The sequence below is a fragment of the Hemisphaericaspora subhashii genome (assembly GCF_019202705.1).
Source record: "Hemisphaericaspora subhashii strain CBS 10753 chromosome Unknown scaffold15, whole genome shotgun sequence".
In the NCBI taxonomy this organism is placed as follows: domain Eukaryota; kingdom Fungi; phylum Ascomycota; class Pichiomycetes; order Serinales; family Debaryomycetaceae; genus Hemisphaericaspora; species Hemisphaericaspora subhashii.
In genome coordinates, this window is record NW_026057436.1 from 114,957 (window position 1) to 135,519 (window position 20,563).

Consider the following 20,563-nt stretch of genomic DNA (forward strand, 5'->3'; position numbering starts at 1 on the left):
CAATTTGGTATAGAAATTTAGAAATTTTTCAATTCATAATAAAATGTCCAACGATATTCCAATTGATTTCACTGAATTGGCTCAATTGACCCAATTAGGGATTCAACAATCATCCTTGGACTTCAAATCAACCACTTTAGAATCAGATCATTATGTTTGTATCCGTGAATCCGGACCAAGTGGTAATTCAGTGGCAATTGTCAACTTGAAAAATAATAATGAAGTTACAAGAAAGAACATGACTGCTGATAATGCAATCATGCATCCAAAAGAATTTGTTATCTCTTTGAGAGCAAATGGTACTACTTTACAAATTTTCAATTTAGGTACTAAACAAAGATTAAAAGCTTTTACTATGAATGAACCGGTGATTTTTTGGAAATGGCTTAATGATCAATATTTAGGTTTAGTAACAGCTTCAAGTATTTTCTATTGGAATGTGTTTGATGGTACTAATGATGGTCCAATAAGGTTATCTGAAAGACATCATACTTTATCTCAAGCTCAAATTATAAACTTTGTTGCTGAACCAGATTTAAACTGGTTTGCAGTTACTGGTATTGCTCAAGAAGAGGGACGTATTGCTGGTCATATTCAATTATATTCCAAGTCTAGAAATGTTTCTCAACCAATTGAAGGTCATGTTTGTAAGTTTGCCTCGATTTTATTGCCTGGTGCTACTCAACAAACTAAAGTTTTCTGTGTTGGTAACAAGAATGCTCAAGGTCAAGGTAATATGCATATTATTGAAATTGATCATGTTGAAGGTAATCCTCACTTTCAAAAGAAAGCAGTTGATATTTTCTTCCCACCTGATGCCACTAATGATTTCCCAATTAGTTTACAAGCTTCTAATAAGTATGGTATTATTTATGTTTTAACCAAGTATGGTTTTATTCATTTATACGATATGGAAACTGGTGCTAATTTATTTGTCAATAGAATTACTGCTGATCCAGTCTTTACTGCTTCTAGTTATAATGATGATACTGGTATTTTAACTATTAACAAATCAGGTCAAATTTTAAGTGTTGAAGTTTCTCGTGAAAAGATTATTCCATATGTTTTGGAAAAATTATCAAATGTTCAATTGGCATTATCTTTAGCATCTCGTGGTGGATTCCCAGGTGCAGAAAACTTATTCCAACAACAATTCCAAAATTTCTTGAATCAAGGTGATTATACCAATGCTGCCAAAGTTGCTGCATCTTCTGAACAATTACGTACTCAAGATACTATTAACAAATTGAAGAATATTACTCCTCAACCAGGTCAAATTTCTCCAATTTTACAATATTTCTCAACTTTATTAGATAGAGGTACCTTAAACAAGTATGAATCTATTGAATTGGCTAAACCTGTTTTACAACAAGATCGTAAACCATTATTTGAAAAATGGCTCAAGGAAGACAAATTAACTTCTTCTGAAGAATTGGGTGATATTGTTAAATCATACAATGATCCAGCTTTAGCACTTGCTGTTTATATTAGAGCAAATGTTTATATTAAGGTTGTTTCATGTTTAGCTGAATTAGGTCAATTTGATAAGATTTTACCATATTGTCAAAAAGTTGGATTCACTCCTGATTTCACCAATTTGATTCAAAATTTGGTTAGAGTAAACCCAGATAAAGCTAGTGAATTTGCTACGTCATTATTAGCATCTCCAGAAACTCAATTAAATGTTGAAACCATTGCTGATTTATTCTTTTCTCAAAACTATATTCAACAAGGTACTGCTTTCTTATTGGATGCTTTAAAGAATGATTCACCAGCTGAAGGTCATTTACAAACTAAAGTATTGGAAATTAATTTACTTCATGCTCCACAAGTTGCAGATGCTATTTTAGGTAATCAAATGTTTAGTCATTATGATAAACCAACCATTGGTAAATTATGTGAGAAATCGGGATTATTCCAAAGAGCATTAGAACATTATGATGATTTAAAGGATATCAAGCGTGTTATTGTCCATACTAATGTTTTACCTAATGATTGGTTAGTTTCATATTTTGGTGCATTAAATATTGATCAAAGTGTTGAATGTTTGAAGGAATTATTATCTAATAATATGGCGCAAAATTTACAAGTTGTAATTCAAGTTGCTACTAAATATTCCGGATTGATTACTCCACCAAGATTAATTAAGATTTTTGAAGATTATAAATGTACCGAAGGTTTGTATTATTATCTTGGATCAATTGTTAATTTAACTGATGATCCAGATGTTGTTTTCAAATACATTCAATCTGCTGCCAGAATGAATCAAACTAAAGAAATTGAAAGAGTTGTTAGAGATAATAATGTTTATAATGGTGAAAAAGTTAAGAATTTCTTAAAGGAATTTAAATTAGATGATCAATTACCTTTGGTTATTGTTTGTGATCGTTTTAATTTTGTTCATGATTTGATTTTATATTTATACAAGAATCAATTCTTTAAGTTTATTGAAGTTTATGTTCAATCGGTTAACCCTGCCAATACTCCACAAGTTGTTGCTGGTTTATTAGATGTTGATTGTGATGAAAATATCATCAAGGGATTATTATTATCTGTCTTGGGTAGAGTTCCAATTAAACAATTAGTTGAAGAAGTTGAAAAGAGAAACAGATTAAAGATTTTATTACCATTTTTGGAAAAGACTTTAGAAAGTGGATCTACTGATCAAGAAGTTTATAACACCCTTGCTAAGATTTATATTGATTCTAACAATTCTCCAGAAAAATTCTTACAAGAGAATGATAATTATGATACTTTAGCTGTTGGTAAATATTGTGAAAAGAGAGATCCATATTTAGCTTATATTTGTTATTCTAAAGGTGGAAATGATGATGAATTAATTGCAATCACCAATGATAATAAGATGTATAAATATCAAGCACGTTATTTATTAGCTAAATCCAATGAAGAATTATGGGCCAAAGTATTAACTGAAGGTAATATTCATCGTCGTCATTTGGTTGATCAAGTTATTTCCACAGGTGTTCCAGAATTAACTGATCCTACTCCAGTTTCAATTGCAGTTAAGGCATTTATGGACAATAATCTTCCTGACGAATTAATGGAATTATTAGAAAAGATCATCTTGGAACCATCTCCATTTAATGAAAATGCCTCATTACAAAACTTGATGATTTTAACTGCAATTAGAGCTGATCCATCTAAGGTTTCAAATTATGTTGAAAAATTAGATAAATATGTTCCAGAAGAAATTGCCCCATTATGTATTGCTAATCAATTATATGAAGAAGCATTTGAAGTTTACGATAAGTTTGAATTAAGAGATGATGCCATGAAGGTTTTAGTTGAAGATATTATGTCATTAGATCGTGGTGAACAATATGCTGAAAAATACGATACTCCTGATTTATGGTATCAATTAGGTACTGCCCAATTAAATGGTTTACGTATTCCTGAATCGATTGATTCATATGTCAAATCGAGGAATCCAAAGAATTTCGAACAAGTTATTGAAATTGCTGAACATGCAGGTAAAGAAGAAGAATTGATTAAGTTTTTGGATATGGCTCGTGAATCTTTAAGAGAACCAGTTATTGATGGTGCTTTGATTAATGCATATGCTACTTTGGATAGGTTGGCTGATATGGAAAGATTTGTTGCTGGATCTAATGTTGCTGATTTAGAAAGTATTGGTGATAAATTATTTGAAGCTAAGAATTATAAGGCTGCCAAGATTTTATATTCTTCCGTTTCTAAATATAGTAAATTGGCCACTACTTTGGTTTATTTAGAAGATTATCAAGCAGCTGTTGATTGTGCTCGTAAAGCATCCAATATCAATGTTTGGAAACAAGTTAATGCTGCATGTATTGAAAATAAGGAATTTAGATTAGCACAAATTTGTGGATTGAATTTAATTGTTGATGCTGAAGAATTGCCGGAATTAGTTCAAACATATGAATATAATGGATATTTCAAGGAATTAATTAGTCTTTTTGAAAGTGGGTTAGGATTAGAACGTGCTCATATGGGTATGTTTACTGAATTGGCAATTTTATATTGTAAATATTCTCCTGAAAAAGTTATGGAACATTTGAAATTATTTTGGTCAAGAATTAATATTCCAAAAGTATTAACTGCTTGTGAACAAGCTCATTTATATCCTGAATTAATCTTTTTATATTGTCATTATGAAGAATGGGATAATGCTGCTTTAACTATGATTGAAAGATCAGAAGTTGCATTTGATCATGCATCATTCAAAGAAATTATTGTTAAAGCACCAAATTTGGAAATTTATTATCGTGCTATTCAATTTTATTTGAATGAAAATCCAGCTTTGTTGGTTGATTTATTATCAGTATTAGCACCAAAATTAGATTTACCAAGAGTTGTTCGTATGTTTGTTAGATCAGATAATTTACCAATGATTAAACCATTTTTACTTTCACAATTGGAAAAGAATAATTCCGTGGCAAACTCTGCTTATCATGATTTATTAATTGAAGAAAAGGATTATAAATCTTTAAGAGATGCTATTGAAAATGAAGCAAGTAATAGATTTAATAAATTAGATTTAGCTGAAAGATTAGAAAATCATGATTTAATCTTTTTCAGACAAATTGCTGCTACATTATATACCAAAGAACGGAAATTCAATAAAGCCATTTCAATTCTTAAGAATGATAAATTATGGTCAGATTTATTACGTACTGTATCAATATCCAAATCCACCAAGATTGCTCATGAATTATTAGATTATTTTGTTGAAACTGGTAATCATGAATGTTTTGTTGCATTATTATATGTAGCTTATGAATTTATTGAATATGATTATGTGGTTGAATTAGGTTGGTTACATAATTTAGGTAATTTTATTAAACCATATGAAATTTCCATCTTGGCGGAAAATAAATCAAAATTAAATGAAGTTTGGTTAGATTTGAAAAAGAGAAAAGAAGCTGAACGTAAACAAGAAGAAGAACCAGGAATGGGGGGACAACCTTTGATGATTACTAATGGACAGATTGGAAGTGCTGGGATTAGTTATCAAGGTACTGGATTAGGATTCCAACCTACTGGAACAGGATTTGGAAATGTCTTTTAGAGAGGTGTGTGTTGTTGATTATGAGTTGAGTTTTTTTATTTAGTTTTATACATTTTAGTTTGTGATTTTATAAGTTGTTTTTATTAAAAAAGATATATTTTATACATAAATATACACATTGTTATTGTTTTTGATTGACTTGTTATGACTGAAATGTAAGTTCTGATTTCAAAATGTCTTTTTCTGTCTGGGTGGAGACACACCCTTGCTTTGCCAATGGGTAGTCTCATGAGGTTACACAAGAAAGACGCGTCTATTTCATACTAACTCTCTGTTAAATCTCTCTGTGTGTTAATATCAAACGTAAAAACGCGTCCTATTCCAAGCATATAAAGATTAGTGGGTGTCATGGGATTGGATTATGTATGATGGGAATGTCAACTTGGGAATACAGGAATACGGGATGCGTAGGAAGTGCTGCTTGCACAGCACTTGTTTAAATGTTGTAACTAGATACTACTGCGCAGCAGTAGTTATTCAATGATTTCATATAGATATTTGCTACTGCTGTGCAGTAGTGCTGCTAGCGCCGGGATATAAGAAAGCGCCATGGCGCTTTATAGTGCCACTGCTACGAAGTAGCTATAGTGCAGCTAGGGCAGCTATGACACCATATATTCATAAGGCGTATTGCACTCTATAGTGCTACTGCTACGCAGTAGCCATAGTGCTGCCAGGGCAGCATTTGTCGTTAAAGATATTCATAAAGCTACGCGCTTTATAGTGATACTGCATTTGTCCGTATAGATATTCATAAAGCGCGTTGGGCTTTATAGTGCTACTGCTACGCAGTAGCTATAGTGCTGCTTACGCAGCATCTATTCAATTATCCCCTCTTTAATCAACACATCAAACACCAATCTAAATCGTTTCAATAAATCATTAATTTTTGTATCTTTAACTATTGATTCACAAAATCTTAAATGATCTTGAAATTGTGGTTGATCATTCTTACTAATAATTTTCACCGTTTCAATTAAATCAATTGAACATAATAATTCAAATTCCAATAATATTGAAGATTTATGTTTAATTATTAATTTAATTCTTTGACATTGTAAATCTCGATTGATTTTATGAACCATTGGTAGATTTGATCTTAATTTTAATCCGAAATTGTTTCTTGTTAATGATTTCAATTGATCAAATTTATCATGTTTATATTGAGTTTTATGAATAAATTGTCTAATTTGTTCAACAAAAAGATGAATACTTTCAGTCAGTTCATCTAGGAGGTTGCTGTATTCTTTGAGGGGGATGTATTTAGGTAATGTATCTCTATAGATGATCCAATTACGTTTTGGTATTTGTAATTTATAATCAAATGAATTTAATTTCTTTAATATTACATAATGAGGTGATGAATATGTTTTTGTTGTTGTTGAATAAATATCAAATCTTAATCCCATTAATTGTTCTTTCTGGAGGTGTTTGTTTAATGGAAATGCAGTGATACCAGTCATTCTAAATATGTTTTCATAAAGAATGTTTTCTCTTAATTCAATTTCTTGTTGTATAATGTTTATTGGTGTATTCTGTTGTTGTTGTTGTGGTATTATTGAAGATACATTGGTTGAAGATTCAAAATAAGAACTAATACTTGAATCAAAATGACTATGTTTAATTAACTCAGGAATATCATAGTAGTTACCATCTATTGGTATGTCATTGTTCCTAGTGTTATTAGTAGCAGTAGTAGTCTGTTGTTGTTGTTGTTGTTGTTGTTGTAATTGTTGTAATTCATTAAGTAATTCATATTTAATTGATTGTAAATTATTAATATCTGATTGTATTACATTAATATCAGTTTCAATATCTTCAATATCATTTGCTAATATATTAACATCCATTATAACCCTTGTTGTATCTTATACAGGTATGGTATACTAGTTGATCTCTGATGTTTACAAATAAAATAAACTGTGTTTGTATGAGAGAGAAAATTAATCAATCACGTGATCTCTAATAAAATAAAATTATATGTTGAGCTTATTATAAGGGAGACAGTTCCCCCGGGTAAAGACTCTAAGAGAGAAGTTACATTAGGTCGGAAGCGTAGTTAAGCATGTTTGATGGCAGGGAAGCGCTGTGTTCTGTCCGTGGAGGAACCGAGTGATCGTGTATTGCAATATGGGAGGTGAACGTAATTCTATATAACTAATCTAAGTAGTCGTTGTAGACGAGAACCGTGAAAGGCCTCTTGTGAATGCGAGCTCCAAGAAAGACTCTTATTCTATCCGTTCCAGATTCCAATTCGAAGAAGGGGAAAGTCCACAGGTATTTGTCCTAGTCAGGCCGGACACCGTATGACGAAGATGTGACAGACGAAGAAGCTGGGCGTAAACTCAACCTAACACAAATGTAACGAGGCACCAATCTGAAACGCTTAGAGCGGACTCGATGCCAAGGAAGGACCAAGCATGTAACTTGCATTGTGGGAACCTCAGTCCGGGTTACTTTCATGCCACTTTCTGCTGTATTAGGTTTTCCGCAAGCAAGGCCGAAAGGGGGACGGCACTTAAACACATTCCTTACAGCTTAAATGAAGAATTTGCTTGGATTATTATTAATATTTTGAAGATTCTTCTATTTTTCTTAGGTCCTTTTAATTAACAAGAAAAATGTTAATTAGGGAGAATTTTCACCTCACCATGTCAAAATTCTAATCTAAGAAATTTCTTCTATATATATATAAATATATATATAGATTCCCACTTTTTCGTTTTTTTTTACAAATTACATATATTTATATTATTAGAGACTTCCTTAGAAGGTTTTATAATATTCAGTTTATTTTATATTTAATTTGGTTTTTAATGTTGTTCTGTTAATGCCATTTGGGCGGCATGGGAAAAACGCTAACAAAACTATTTTTATATGGGCGGCGATATGTTCAACAGAACAATCAATCATCAGATGATGATGAAAAAAATTTTAATATTTATAGATTTAAAAGAATGAAAGAAAAAAATTTCATCTTCTTTACATTTCAATACCAAAACTTATGATGACGTCCAACAGACCCCCCATCAGTATAAATTTGTCAATATTAACAGACTGTTTAACAACAGAATGAACTTTACTACTATGAAATAAAATACTATAACCTTTATTGTGAGGCAGACAGTAGCCGAGAAAAGAGTGGATTCACTTGTTTATTATTTGAACGAGAATTATATATATACGTGTTAAAGCTAGCTGCTAAATTATCATCATTGGTTTTAGGAATATAATATAGCGAGAGACCATATTCTCGAGTCAGCATCGTTACAGAAAACATAGCCGACTTTAACAGGAAAATCATCTTCAAAAGAATCAACACTATTAGTCACGGATGATTCTATTACTCTAGAAGTCTTATAGTTTATAAGCACGTCTATCAAGAATATAGAATTTTCAGAAAGTTTATTCAATCTAGTAACAGTTGGAACAAATGGAAAAGCATAACAGCTGAACGGTTTCAAATATTTATAATCTGGAAGGTGTCTGTAACTCCAGAGATTGGCACTAAAAGTTCTTTACCATCAATATATTGAGGGCTGGCAAATGAAACCACCAATAGCTGCTCGATCCAAACTATATGTAAAAAATGTAAGTCACTAATTGTGGATTATAGATAAACAATGATGGTAGTTGCATTAATTTGGTCTTCAAGATTTGGAAAGCTTTCGTTGATTCTGGTGTATGGTTGATGTGGACCTTCTTTCCTTTATCCTTAATTAAATCAGTCAATGGAGCTGTAAACATTGATAAATCTGGGATGAATTGTCGGAAAAAGATTGGTAAAAGTTCACAATAGCATAGAGACGGTAGCAACATACCCGTAGCAACAGGACCTTGTGGAATATTAATCAGCCAAGGGTAACCTAGCAGTTTGTATATCAAGGGTCAATAAGGATGTATTAACAAACTTATGTCAAAGAGTACTAATCTAGTTCAGAAATTCTCCAAATAGCAGTGTCTGAAAATGATGAAGGATACACCGAGTTCCTCACGTTGAAATTGCATATAGGCGTTGTGATGCAAGTTGGCACAACATTACTTCATGTCCACCAGTCGGTGTCATAGATTTTTGCATAATCTTAGCAGCAGTTGCAGGAGTACTAGTACCAAACATTGTTTGAAGACGTGTCCATAATTCACGTGGATCATAACCACGCATAGCCTTGATAATTTCTGGGCTATAGAGTTGGTAAAGCCCCATTCTAAGAAACGGTCAGCAGTCAAACGAAATTTAGTTTGAGTTTCTAGAGCAACAACATCTAAGACCGGGTGCAACTGGATCCGGGCCATCATGATGGCAACACCAATATAACCAGCGAATTTAATCTATTGCTGGGTCTAAACCCCGATTTCATGGAACAATATATGTATCAAATTCATACTTATACCCAAAATCATAAGTTGGTCCAGTAATTATGTACCCCGATACAAAATTTGAGAAAAATTTATCAAAATTAAAATTGGTAGAAATATCGTGATTTTCATTGTTAATTAGTTTCTTTATTAAATTAAATTGGTTTGTTATTTACCCATATCTGTTCACAAACCCACCAAAGCAATTTGGAGAATGGGTTTATTGGTTGGTTGACTAGCTTGATGAAATAATGATTTTAAAAAATTCTTCTGTATATGCATGATCGAATTCTATTTCAAAACAAGATAGATTTGCTCAAGCATATATAGAAGAGTTCTTTAAACTAGTAATGTTATTCAAAAGAGTATAAAAAAGGGAATTCAAAATAGTTGATTTTAATGCTGGTTTTAAATATTATCCTATTTTTCCCTTCAGGAGATTTGAATATAAGACATCAATCACATATTTGATGTATGTAGATGTCATTATATTCATCTTTAGAAAGAAATAGTAGGATAAGGTTTATCTAAGTTGAGTAACAGGACTTTTTCAAATGAACCAGTACCATACGAAGAAATAGTTGAAACAACAGTATTTTTACGGGGTTTTAAGCACTCGCAACAGTATAGTACTGTCGTCAAGGCTAAATGATGAAGCCTTTAACTAAATGAAAAGTTCAAATCATTTCCTCTGGTTACCGATACCTCTAAGCCATGAAATCTCGTCAACCTATAGCAGTTACATAAACATCGAATTTCCTGTAGAGTAGTAGTTTCAAATTGATGCCTTCCAAGAAGAGAAATTTCTCAACGCCAGTGTAAATTTTATTGATAGAATCAAAAGGGTCAAGACTCAACAGGGGTAATGACTGATAACCCTTAAACCCAGTATCTTGACTCGTGTATTTACCACGTACTTACATTCATTTATCTCTGTTTTGGTAGGAAATAAAGAACAATGTGAAATTATTTAAATTTATTTTTAGTTTTGTTCCTTCATTCTTTTTCTTTTCTCTCGAGGGGCATATTGTATAAATTTGATTTCAACTTTCTTTCTTCAATTGACAGCTAATTAATAGATAGAACTACAAGCTGAGTAAGAGAGATGACTGATAATAATAATAACTCTTACTGGTCATGTGACTACAAATCAGGTATAAATTCATTAAAACAACAATCTTTTAAATCATTACAACAATTACATGAAACTCGTAAATTAGTTTATAATTATATGAATTATTATCATTCAAATAGTCAATATTTAAATAAATATAGTATAGATATGTTTCCTATAGAATCTATATTCTTTCCATATACTACCACAACTACAACCACAACCAATAACAGACCACGTATTCCTTCTGGTTCTTTTAGAAATTATCAACAAGTTACTCATACTGCTGCTAAGGATACTGCTCCTGCTGCTGATGCTGCTACAAAGGATACTACTGATACTCCTGTTGTCACTCTTGAAACTGGCTATACCAAATATATCGATCAAATGGCATGGGAATCTCGTTTATTACTTCAATTGGCATCTACTATCGATAAAGATGTATTGGAAGATTTAAAATTGTATTTAAAACATCATGAACCAAAAATTCATCAAGAATTTAATCGATTAGAAGAAATTTATGATGACTATATTGAATGCCATAACAAACTTCAGAAGATTAAATTGAAATATGAAGAACAAGTTAGATTACAAGAATTTAATAATTCAAATATCGCTATTAAGATTGATAACCAAGATGATGATAATGATGTGCTATCTTCGGCTGATACTCTGTATGTTGAAGAGGAACCAATACCAGAACCTAAGGAACCATCCCCAGAATCTGTGTTTAATTTCCCATTACCCATTGGACCAATTAAGATCAACAATAATGAAGAATTAAAACAATTTATCTCCCAATTGATTAATCAAACTCCAACAATTAAACGTAAAATTCCATTACCAGGTTATAGAAATGAAACTTTTAGTAGTGATTCATTATGTAAAGTGTTATCAAAATTAAGAATATCGGGTTTTACACCTTCTAGAGCAAATTTAGAACGATTTGGTCAAGCTTTATTGGATTTAAAGTTTTTGGTGTCTACTAGTTTCTTAAATAAGAAATTTAAGAGTGAAGGGGTTTGGTTTGAATGGTCTGATTTAGCATTTTTTGTATCTGAATTTAATAATGATAATAGTGAAGCACTTGAAGTTATCACTTCAAGGGGATCGGGTACGCCATCAATGGAAACAACTACGAAATTTATTAATGAAGTAGCGGAAACTACCAAAAGATTTGAAGGAATGTTTACTTCTATGAAAAGTACAATTCTCAAAAGTAATCATGCTGAACAAATGATTGATCTTGAAGAAAAATATAAATTTGAATATTTAGAACTTCAAGAATTGAAATATTTATTAGAAAATGGGATTTCATCAATTATTCAATATTTAGAACGATTTGAAAAGGTTAAAATTGAATTAATATATCGTAGTTTATCTCGATTACTGGAGATTTTGGATAGATATATGAAACAACAACTGAAACGAATTACAGATTTATCAACTGATTTCTTAACGAGAATTAATCATTCTAAGAATTATAAATATGATTTCGATTGTCAGGTGGATAATTTTGCCACTGGGATATATTTCCCCAGTATAGCATCTCCAGAATCTATCAAAAAAGGAGGTGGTGATGTGAATTCAAGTTTTCAAAATTTGAAATATAAATTCAATTTATATAAAGATTTCCCCCTTCAACTCCAACTTAATTCCTCCACCACAACAGAAGAACATCCTGATTTGTTGTCCACTTCATCAATTCCTTATTTCTTATTCGAGATCATCAAAATCATAGAAGGAAAACAACCTGATCTTGAATCACTCCAATCTCATTGGACATCTCCCTTGAATTATCAAACCTCCTGGAAGATAAAACAAGACATAACCCTTCTCCTAGCCGACACCCCCATCCCATCCGATGTCGAAATCTCCGAATCAGGAATCCATCAAGAATTATTACTCAGAGTATTAGACTACCTCCAAGGATTGGAAATTGCCGACTTGATTCAATTCTTTCGGGATTGGATATTGGAAATTAGTGATTCTATGATATCTTTCATCATCTATGATTCAATTATTCAAATCTATGAAAAACAAGAAGGATTTGATGGGGTTATGAAACATCTTTCATCTATCCCAAGGAGTAATTTATCTAGTTTGATATATTTATTGGAACATATCGCTAAGGTTTTCCAAATTGATCAAATCCCAAACTATTCCGTCTCCGATGAATTCGGGACTGATATCCAAGCTGGTGATGATGATGAGAAGATTGGTGAAGTGGTTAAGAAATTGAATTCGATGGATATGTTGAATGCTATCCCGTTCGTGCATTTAATCATGCGTCCTTCGACTGCAAAACATTCAGAAGGGTTTAAACCACCTTTGGATATTTATGATAGATTATTGGTCGATTTATTGAAGGTTGAGAATAGGATTAGGTTATGTCAGGTGTTGGTTGGATTGGAACAGAAATGTAGACTTCGAAAACAGAATGAGAAAAGAGATGGTGCAATTGCGGTGAGGAAATTATCTAATTCTAGGGTTGATGCTATCGATTCGCTCACCACTCCGGAAAAGCAACGTTCTGGGTCAACGTCCAATGGTGGAAATGGGAATAATTTGAGTGTAAGACCTACGAGTGAGGAGTTTACCTTGCGTCCATTTAGAACCAAGGCGACTCCCCAGCCTAGTCCACATGGATCTCCTAGAACACCAGCTGCTGCGGTAATTGGTGGCCTGTCGGGGTTGGAGAGGTGTCCTAGTCCGTTGAAGTTGAGTCTGTCTACTTCTACTTCTACTTCTACGAATAACTTCGTGGCTCCGATGATTGATATTGAATTTGAGAAGGAGAAATAGGTTTATTTATATACATGTATTGAAATTTATATATATGCGGTAATTCTATAGAATAATTATATAACATGCAAAACTATTAATGTAGTCTTCTTCCACCATTTTCACCACCAGAAAGACTCGACATTGTAATCTTTTCCAACTTCTTCAACGACTTCACTCCAATTCTCAACAACACCACTAATGCAATTGTCGATCCCACCACCACAATCTCAAACCCCCCATTTGTCTCCTCAATAAAATTCTCAAGATTCATTCCATACAATGCCGCAATATATAACAAAATCCCCATCGACATCAACCCGGTCGAATACTTCAACCCCAACAACATCAATTCATTCCGATTTGAATCCAAAACAATATTAATAATCTCTTCGGTGGTCTTAATCTGAGATTTCAAATTCTCAACCGTCTGAACAATCTCATCCGCGGTCTTATAGTATGATTCCAACAACATCTCCACTTCAGCATGATTGGGTCCTGTCCGGGGTGTGCCCTGGGCTTTATCGCTAAGATATAACTCATTCAATTCGTCATCTTGTTGTTCCATTAAATCTTCGAGAAGATTTCTGATAAGTGTGACTTTTTGTTGGAATTGGGCGGTTTTTTTGGATTGGATTAGGAGATATCGAAGTTTATACCGTTCTATAGACTCATCGAGCCCGGAGAGGATGTTTTGGAGAACGGTCTGGTGGACTTTCATTTCGGTGGTGAGGTTGGAGATTACATTCACGAGAATGGCTTCCAAGGCGCGGAATTCATATGGAAGTTGGGTGAGACTGGTGGTGGAGGGGGAGGGTTGTTTGAGTCGTTCTTCCATGTCTTTGAGAAATGTAGCTTGGGAATATGATTCATGTATGCGTGTCTCGCCGCCTCCGGTGGTGGTGGAGGATGAACCTGAGGTGTCAAATATGGCAACCATGTCTGATTTAATCAACGCTCGGATGTTTAATAAATTTAATAAAATGCTTTCTTGTCTTGTGACTATGGAGGGGACGATATCTATATTTGTATCATTTGTATTTCGATGATGATGTCTGGATATTTTTCTGAAATCACGGGGAACGAGATTGTGTTGCTTCATGAATTCGGATTTTTTGATGGCTTTTCCATGGTGGGTCATTTCTCCTTGGGAGTTGAAGATTGTCACGCGGACAAAGTCGATGTCGCTGTATTTTGTCGATGAGAGGGTTTTTTGGATGAATAGGTCATTAAAGGATTCTGCTTGGGGTCGTTTAGGGGTGGTGGTCTTGGTGGTGGATGTTTTGGGGAGTTTCGGGAGGGATGAGGAAGTCTGTGAAAGTAGCCGCAGGAGTGGTCTGAGTGAAGTGATGTTGTGTCTTGTAAGTAGTCGTATTGATCTGTTCATCTTTGGTATTGTCTTATTGGTTGTAGTGTCGTGATGCCGATGATGGATGAGATTGATTGAAGATAAAAAAAAAATTCAATTGTCATTCCTAATTAGGAAATCCTTCTCCGAGAAAAATAAACACTAACAATTTCACAATCACCACCCTCCCACTCTCTCTCTTTCTTTAATACTCCATTCAAACCACCAATGGGAGAAATACGATCACCAACAGAATTAGAAATCTACGAAGAAGTCGGCCGAGGCGGATTTGGAACCGTCTATCGAGGTCTCATCAAATCCACCAACCAAGAAATCGCCATCAAACAAATCGATCTCGAAAATAATGATATCAACGACTTACAAGAAATCAACACCGAAATCCAAATCATTTCCGAATGTAAAACCTGCCCTCAAATCACACAATACTTGGGAAGTTTTGTAAAGAATTATAAACTTTGGGTAGTTATGGAATTCATGAATGGTGGATCCCTTTTTGAGATTCTCAAAGCCGGGAGAATCGATGATGAACTGGTGATTTCTATCCTTGTGTATGAGATCCTATGCGCTTTGGAATATTTACATAATCAGGGCAAGATTCATCGAGATTTGAAATCCCAGAATATCTTGTTGAATAAAGAAGGACAGGTCAAATTGACTGATTTTGGGGTTTCGGCACAATTATCCTCGAATTTCTCAAGGAGGAATACCACCGTGGGGACTCCATATTGGATGGCACCTGAGATGATTGTGAATAATAAGGGGGGACATAGTTTCAAGGCGGATATTTGGTCTTTGGGGTGTTGTGCGTATGAAGCATATACTGGGAAACCACCATTACAGAATAAATATCCTCCTATGAAGGCATTAAGGATGATATCACAATGTCAGCGAGTTGGGGATTTTGTTGGATTGATTGAGTTGGGAGAATTGGATATTTCGAAAGAGTTTAGCGATTTTTTGAGTGTTTGCTTTGTGGAGAATCCCAGGGAGAGATATTCGGCGAGTAAGTTGTTACAACATAAGTTTATAACGAAGTATCAGGGGCTGGTTGGGGATAAGACAAAGGCCATTAAGAAATTGATAACGAAGAAACAATTATGGAATCAGGACAATCATATGGTAAAGACTCAAAGATACTATATCCCAACTGAATTACATAAGAATCAAATGAAATGGAATTTATCTGATACTGAAGAAGGGGCTGGCCAGCAAGCAAAGAAAACGATTCATTTCGATATAAGTCTGATCAAATCTACATCAACTGAATCTCCCACTAAGGAGCCTACTGGTTCCCCAGAACCATTTCCGGTTCAGCTACATCCAACAGCAATGCTCAATTCTCCACCATCTACACCTAAGCTCACCCCAAAACAAGATCAATTATTTCAACTGTTAAAACCAGAATTTCATCGAATCTTATCTAAAGTATTTACAAAACTAGATACTCGAGCCAATTTAACTACCGAACAATATGATTTATTAGTTTCATTAAATGATAATGCTATGAAATTACTTACATTCATTCAAAGTGATGATGAATCTACAAATCGAAAAGTTATCATTTTTCAATTCTTGAAATATTTCTTAAAAGAATTAACTAAGGATAATAATCAAGATCTGTCACAACGGTCAATATTACAGAAGTTGATTATTCCGTCACATTTTACGGTGGGGAAGGTGTCGAATACGATGGTATTGAGGCATAAAGCTAGTGCTTCATCTTATTCGGGGACATCGCCTACAGGGACAGTATTTAATGAGTTTGATGAGATTGAGAATAGTTTATTGAATTCTTGGATTGATAGAATGAGTGATAAATAGATATATATAGTACATTTTAATACAGACGTCTTCTATAAAGTAATTTCTAAAAAGGGGTATTATCTCTAGTATTATCAACCGTATTCATATCCACTTCTTCCAGTAATTTCCTCTTCTTATACGCCGGATTCAATTCAAATACATTCACAATCCCATCTCTACTACAACTAACCAACACCTCATCATTAACATCCACCTCTAAAACAGCATCATTTCCATTATTATACCCATACACAATTTCTTTACTCTGGACATCCCACACCAATACCCCCGACCTATCACTCCCACTCACAATCATCGTCCTATCTGTCCCTACAATAAACCTCGCCCCACAATTATATTTCTCACTAATCGCTTCCTTCCCCAGGATCCCATGATATGTCTTGATGACACGATTATCCATATAATCCCATAATCTAACAAACCCATCCAAACTCGAACTCAAAATATATTTCCCATTGGGACTCAACACCACATTTGATATCGGATAACTGATAACATCACTAGTACTTGCCGTAGCCGTACCATGACTAGTTCCATTATATGTCAACGTTTTCAAACATTGTGAAGTTTCCAAATCGAATATCCGCATCAATCCGTCCCAGGAACCACTTATGATCATACTATCGTCCCATGATACCGATAGGGTAGATACTGGATCGGAATGGGCGGCGAGGGTGGTTATTATTTTCGAGGAGGTCATGTCCCATAATGTGATTGTTTCGTCGGCGGATCCACTGATGAGGATGTTGCCTTTGGAGGTGAAGCTGAGGCAGGTGATGTGGTGGGTGTGTTTTCGGAGGATTTTGAGACAGGTCTGAGGGGTGGATATGTTCCAGAGACGGATTGTTAGGTCGTCGGAACAGGATGCGAGGATGGTTGGGTTGATGGGGGAATAGACGAGGTGGGAGATTCCTTTGGTGTGGCCCTTGAGAGTGGTGATGAGTTTACCGGATGATAGGGAGTGGATACGAATTATGCCGTCTGAACTGGCAGTTGCAAATGTTGATTTGTTGGGGGATATTTTGATTGATGTGATGGGATAAGGGTGTTTGGGGAGGGTGTATTTTAGACTATAGAGATCGGGAATGGATGGTGTGAATGGACTGGTGTCATTACCATTGCTGGTGTGGCTGTTGGTGTCGTCGTGTGATGGTATTCCCATTTGTACGTATGTTCTTCTTTACTTCCTATTGGTTTCTTAATGATTCTATTCATTCATCAATATATCAGTTGAATGAAAAAAATCAACACATAAAATGATATTGAATCATTTGGTAGCGTTGATATTCTAAAAATGCCAACCAGCCCCAAAAAAAACATGAGATTGCCATTCTCGATTATCAATTACGTTTACTCTCCCACCCTTTTGGCAATCTAATCAAATCCAATTGAATCTCATTTAGACACACAAGCAGAACACATATATCACAGATATACAAAATGGACCCACCACAACATCTCTTCCGCTTCAACGCCTCCATGTTTCGTCTCCCCAAATCAGCCAAACTCCGTCTGGTTGGAATCTATACCCTGGGAGCATTATTCGCCATCGGATTCTGGTCATTAGTTGATTCCGCCATCTTTTCAAAACAACCAGTGAATGCCCTGACTGTACATGTGACTTTCATCGATTGGATTCCATTTTTATGTTCGACCCTGGGGATGATGATTGTGAATTCGATCGAGAAGGCGAATTTATTCGATAATGGGGCGAATGGGAATGGATTTATGAGTACTAATGGAGGAGGACATGCTTGGGCGGCGAGGGTGATTTTATTTTTGGGTTTTCTGTTGTTGGCTGGTGGATTGGCTGGAAGTTTTATGGTATTTATATTGAAGTATTTAATGAAGGGATATGGATTCCCAACACTTGGAATGGGGGTGAGTAATGTTGTTTGTAATGGATGTATTATGTTGAGTTGTATTATATTATGGTTAGCTCAGAATATTGAAGATGAATATAGTTATAGTTTAGCTTTGTAGGAATACTTTGTATTATCTTTAGGTCATAAGATAAATCACACACACATTCATAGTATACAGAAGTATATATATAAATATATAATTACACCCTCTTTACAAAGGTAGTCAAGTATCTAATCTATAAAAAAAAGGAAGAAGGAAGAAGAAAATGGTAAAACAAAATATAACTTATAAATTAATTAAAAATCGTGGGTAGCGTATATAGCCAAAAATGTAGGGGGGAGGAAGGTGGACAGTTAGGGTGATATGGTTGGGGCGGTAGTCGGGGGGGTAAACATCTAGTGTTAGCTCAGCCTTTTCATTAATTGATCCTTTAAATCTCCCATTAATTGTAATTCATAATCACTAAAATTAAATAAATCCAAATTAATCGATTCATTAGATCCTCGAGGAAATACTTGAAAATTATCCACTTTTAATTCATCAAAGAATGGATGTACCAATACTTTTCTTGGACTTGCTCTTATTTCTGGATCATATACTAAAATCTTCATTAATAAATCAATTGCATCTGATGGAGAATTACTAAAAATTTGTTTAAATCGATCTTCAATACTACAACTAAATAATTTAGTTGTATACATATTCCCCCGATATTGGGGATTACTCTTAAAGAAGAAACTATTTGGTGGTGGACCTAACAACTTGGCAATTTCTTTTAATTGAGATTCGGGAGATTGTCCTTGGAAAATTGGTTTACCTAAAAACATTTCCGCTACAACACATCCTAAACCCCATATATCAATTTTTGTTGTATATAAAGTACATCCAACAATTAATTCTGGGGCACGATAATATCTTGAACAAATATAACTTACACTGGGTTGATTATATTCTAATTTCTTAGCACTTCCAAAATCACAAATTTTTAACCGAACAATACTTGGATCAACCAAGATATTTGAAGGTTTTATATCTCGATGGGATATACCAAATCCATGTAAATATAACATAGCTCTAGTTAATTGAAAAGTATAAGCTTTCATATGAGGATAGGGAATTGTATATTTTGATTGACGATAATATTTAATTTCTCCTTGTAAATTTGAAGGTAGACATTCCATTACTAAATTTTGATAAATTTCATGATTGGCTGAACTTGGTTTATCAAAAAAGAATCTTAATCCAACAATATTTGGATGATTAACAACTCTTAATATTTCTAATTCTCGTGATTTATATTCAGTTTGCGCTGGCACTCGTTTTATAGCAAATGGTCCAAGCCATTCGTCATTTCCTGTTGCTGGTGCTTCATGTGGTTGATGATGATGATCCACATATTTCAATACTGCTTCAACAACAGTACCAAATGCACCTTCTCCAATTCTTTTATATTCTTTCACGACCATCTTTGCTCCAACATTGGTTTGATTGTTAATAACATGACTAATGGTATATTCATTGATTATTCCGGAATTTTGCGGGGCCATTTCTTTAGATGATTTCTTAGATGAATGATGGAAGGGGTTATGATGATGATGATGGTGATGTTCTTCTGGTTCTTGTTCTTGTTGTTGTTGTTTACGAAGATACTTTTCTAGTTCTGGTTGTTCCGCTTCTCCAGGATGTGGTAGATGCTGTTGTTGTTGTGATTGTTTATCGGGACGTGGTGTTATATGCGAATGATATAACGATGAAAAGAAGTTAGTCACGATGGAAAAGTAATTAAACTAGTTAATGAATGAATATTGAATGGTTTAAATGATTCAACTGATTAAGTTGATTTTTATAAAATTCAATCTAATGATATAATCTAGACTTTTTGATAGTTTTAATGTGTGTAAATGACTATATTGAACAACTACTGGTGATTAATGTATTAGTTTTGGGTAGTTGATGGATGGATGGAGAGTTGTTGATGGCAAAATATATCGATATCTCCCTTAATTTTAATCGATGAATAACTAACGAATTCTATTAAATTGATTGATTGAATTAATTAAATTATTGATGATTTGGGATGGATGTGGTGATGTGATGTAGTGATGATGTATCTATTGTATATTCTATAATAATAATAATAAGTTGTAGTAATAAGAAAGGTTTATCGTATAAATTGATTATC

The 20,563-nt window shown here is 33.8% G+C and overlaps 8 protein-coding genes across 8 annotated transcripts; 4 read left to right on the forward strand and 4 right to left on the reverse strand. All coding sequences in view use genetic code 12, as the record gives it.

Moving 5' to 3' along the window:
* Positions 1–43: 43 nt before the first annotated feature.
* Positions 44–5,068, forward strand: CHC1 (clathrin heavy chain; the record flags this gene model as incomplete). Its single annotated transcript, XM_049409755.1, has 1 exon — positions 44–5,068. The coding sequence occupies one exon, from the start codon at positions 44–46 to the stop codon at positions 5,066–5,068; it is 5,025 nt and encodes a 1,674-aa protein (XP_049261080.1).
* Positions 5,069–5,886: 818 nt separating this feature from the next.
* CTF5 (Ctf5p) lies at positions 5,887–6,918 on the reverse strand (the record flags this gene model as incomplete). The annotated part of the gene is made up of 1 exon (XM_049409756.1): positions 5,887–6,918. One exon carries the CDS (start codon positions 6,916–6,918, stop codon positions 5,887–5,889), a length of 1,032 nt encoding a protein of 343 aa, XP_049261081.1.
* Positions 6,919–10,529: 3,611 nt separating this feature from the next.
* J8A68_005666 (uncharacterized protein) lies at positions 10,530–13,343 on the forward strand (the record flags this gene model as incomplete). Its single annotated transcript, XM_049409757.1, has 1 exon — positions 10,530–13,343. The coding sequence occupies one exon, from the start codon at positions 10,530–10,532 to the stop codon at positions 13,341–13,343; it is 2,814 nt and encodes a 937-aa protein (XP_049261082.1).
* A 76-nt stretch (positions 13,344–13,419) lies between these two features.
* J8A68_005667 (uncharacterized protein) lies at positions 13,420–14,709 on the reverse strand (the record flags this gene model as incomplete). The annotated part of the gene is made up of 1 exon (XM_049409758.1): positions 13,420–14,709. One exon carries the CDS (start codon positions 14,707–14,709, stop codon positions 13,420–13,422), a length of 1,290 nt encoding a protein of 429 aa, XP_049261083.1.
* A 189-nt stretch (positions 14,710–14,898) lies between these two features.
* On the forward strand, positions 14,899–16,512 carry J8A68_005668 (uncharacterized protein; the record flags this gene model as incomplete). The annotated part of the gene is made up of 1 exon (XM_049409759.1): positions 14,899–16,512. One exon carries the CDS (start codon positions 14,899–14,901, stop codon positions 16,510–16,512), a length of 1,614 nt encoding a protein of 537 aa, XP_049261084.1.
* A 46-nt stretch (positions 16,513–16,558) lies between these two features.
* Positions 16,559–17,215, reverse strand: SWD3 (Swd3p; the record flags this gene model as incomplete). The annotated part of the gene is made up of 1 exon (XM_049409760.1): positions 16,559–17,215. One exon carries the CDS (start codon positions 17,213–17,215, stop codon positions 16,559–16,561), a length of 657 nt encoding a protein of 218 aa, XP_049261085.1.
* Positions 17,216–17,994: 779 nt separating this feature from the next.
* J8A68_005670 (uncharacterized protein) lies at positions 17,995–18,498 on the forward strand (the record flags this gene model as incomplete). Its single annotated transcript, XM_049409761.1, has 1 exon — positions 17,995–18,498. The coding sequence occupies one exon, from the start codon at positions 17,995–17,997 to the stop codon at positions 18,496–18,498; it is 504 nt and encodes a 167-aa protein (XP_049261086.1).
* A 284-nt stretch (positions 18,499–18,782) lies between these two features.
* J8A68_005671 (serine/threonine/tyrosine protein kinase) lies at positions 18,783–19,928 on the reverse strand (the record flags this gene model as incomplete). Its single annotated transcript, XM_049409763.1, has 1 exon — positions 18,783–19,928. One exon carries the CDS (start codon positions 19,926–19,928, stop codon positions 18,783–18,785), a length of 1,146 nt encoding a protein of 381 aa, XP_049261087.1.
* Positions 19,929–20,563: the final 635 nt, after the last annotated feature.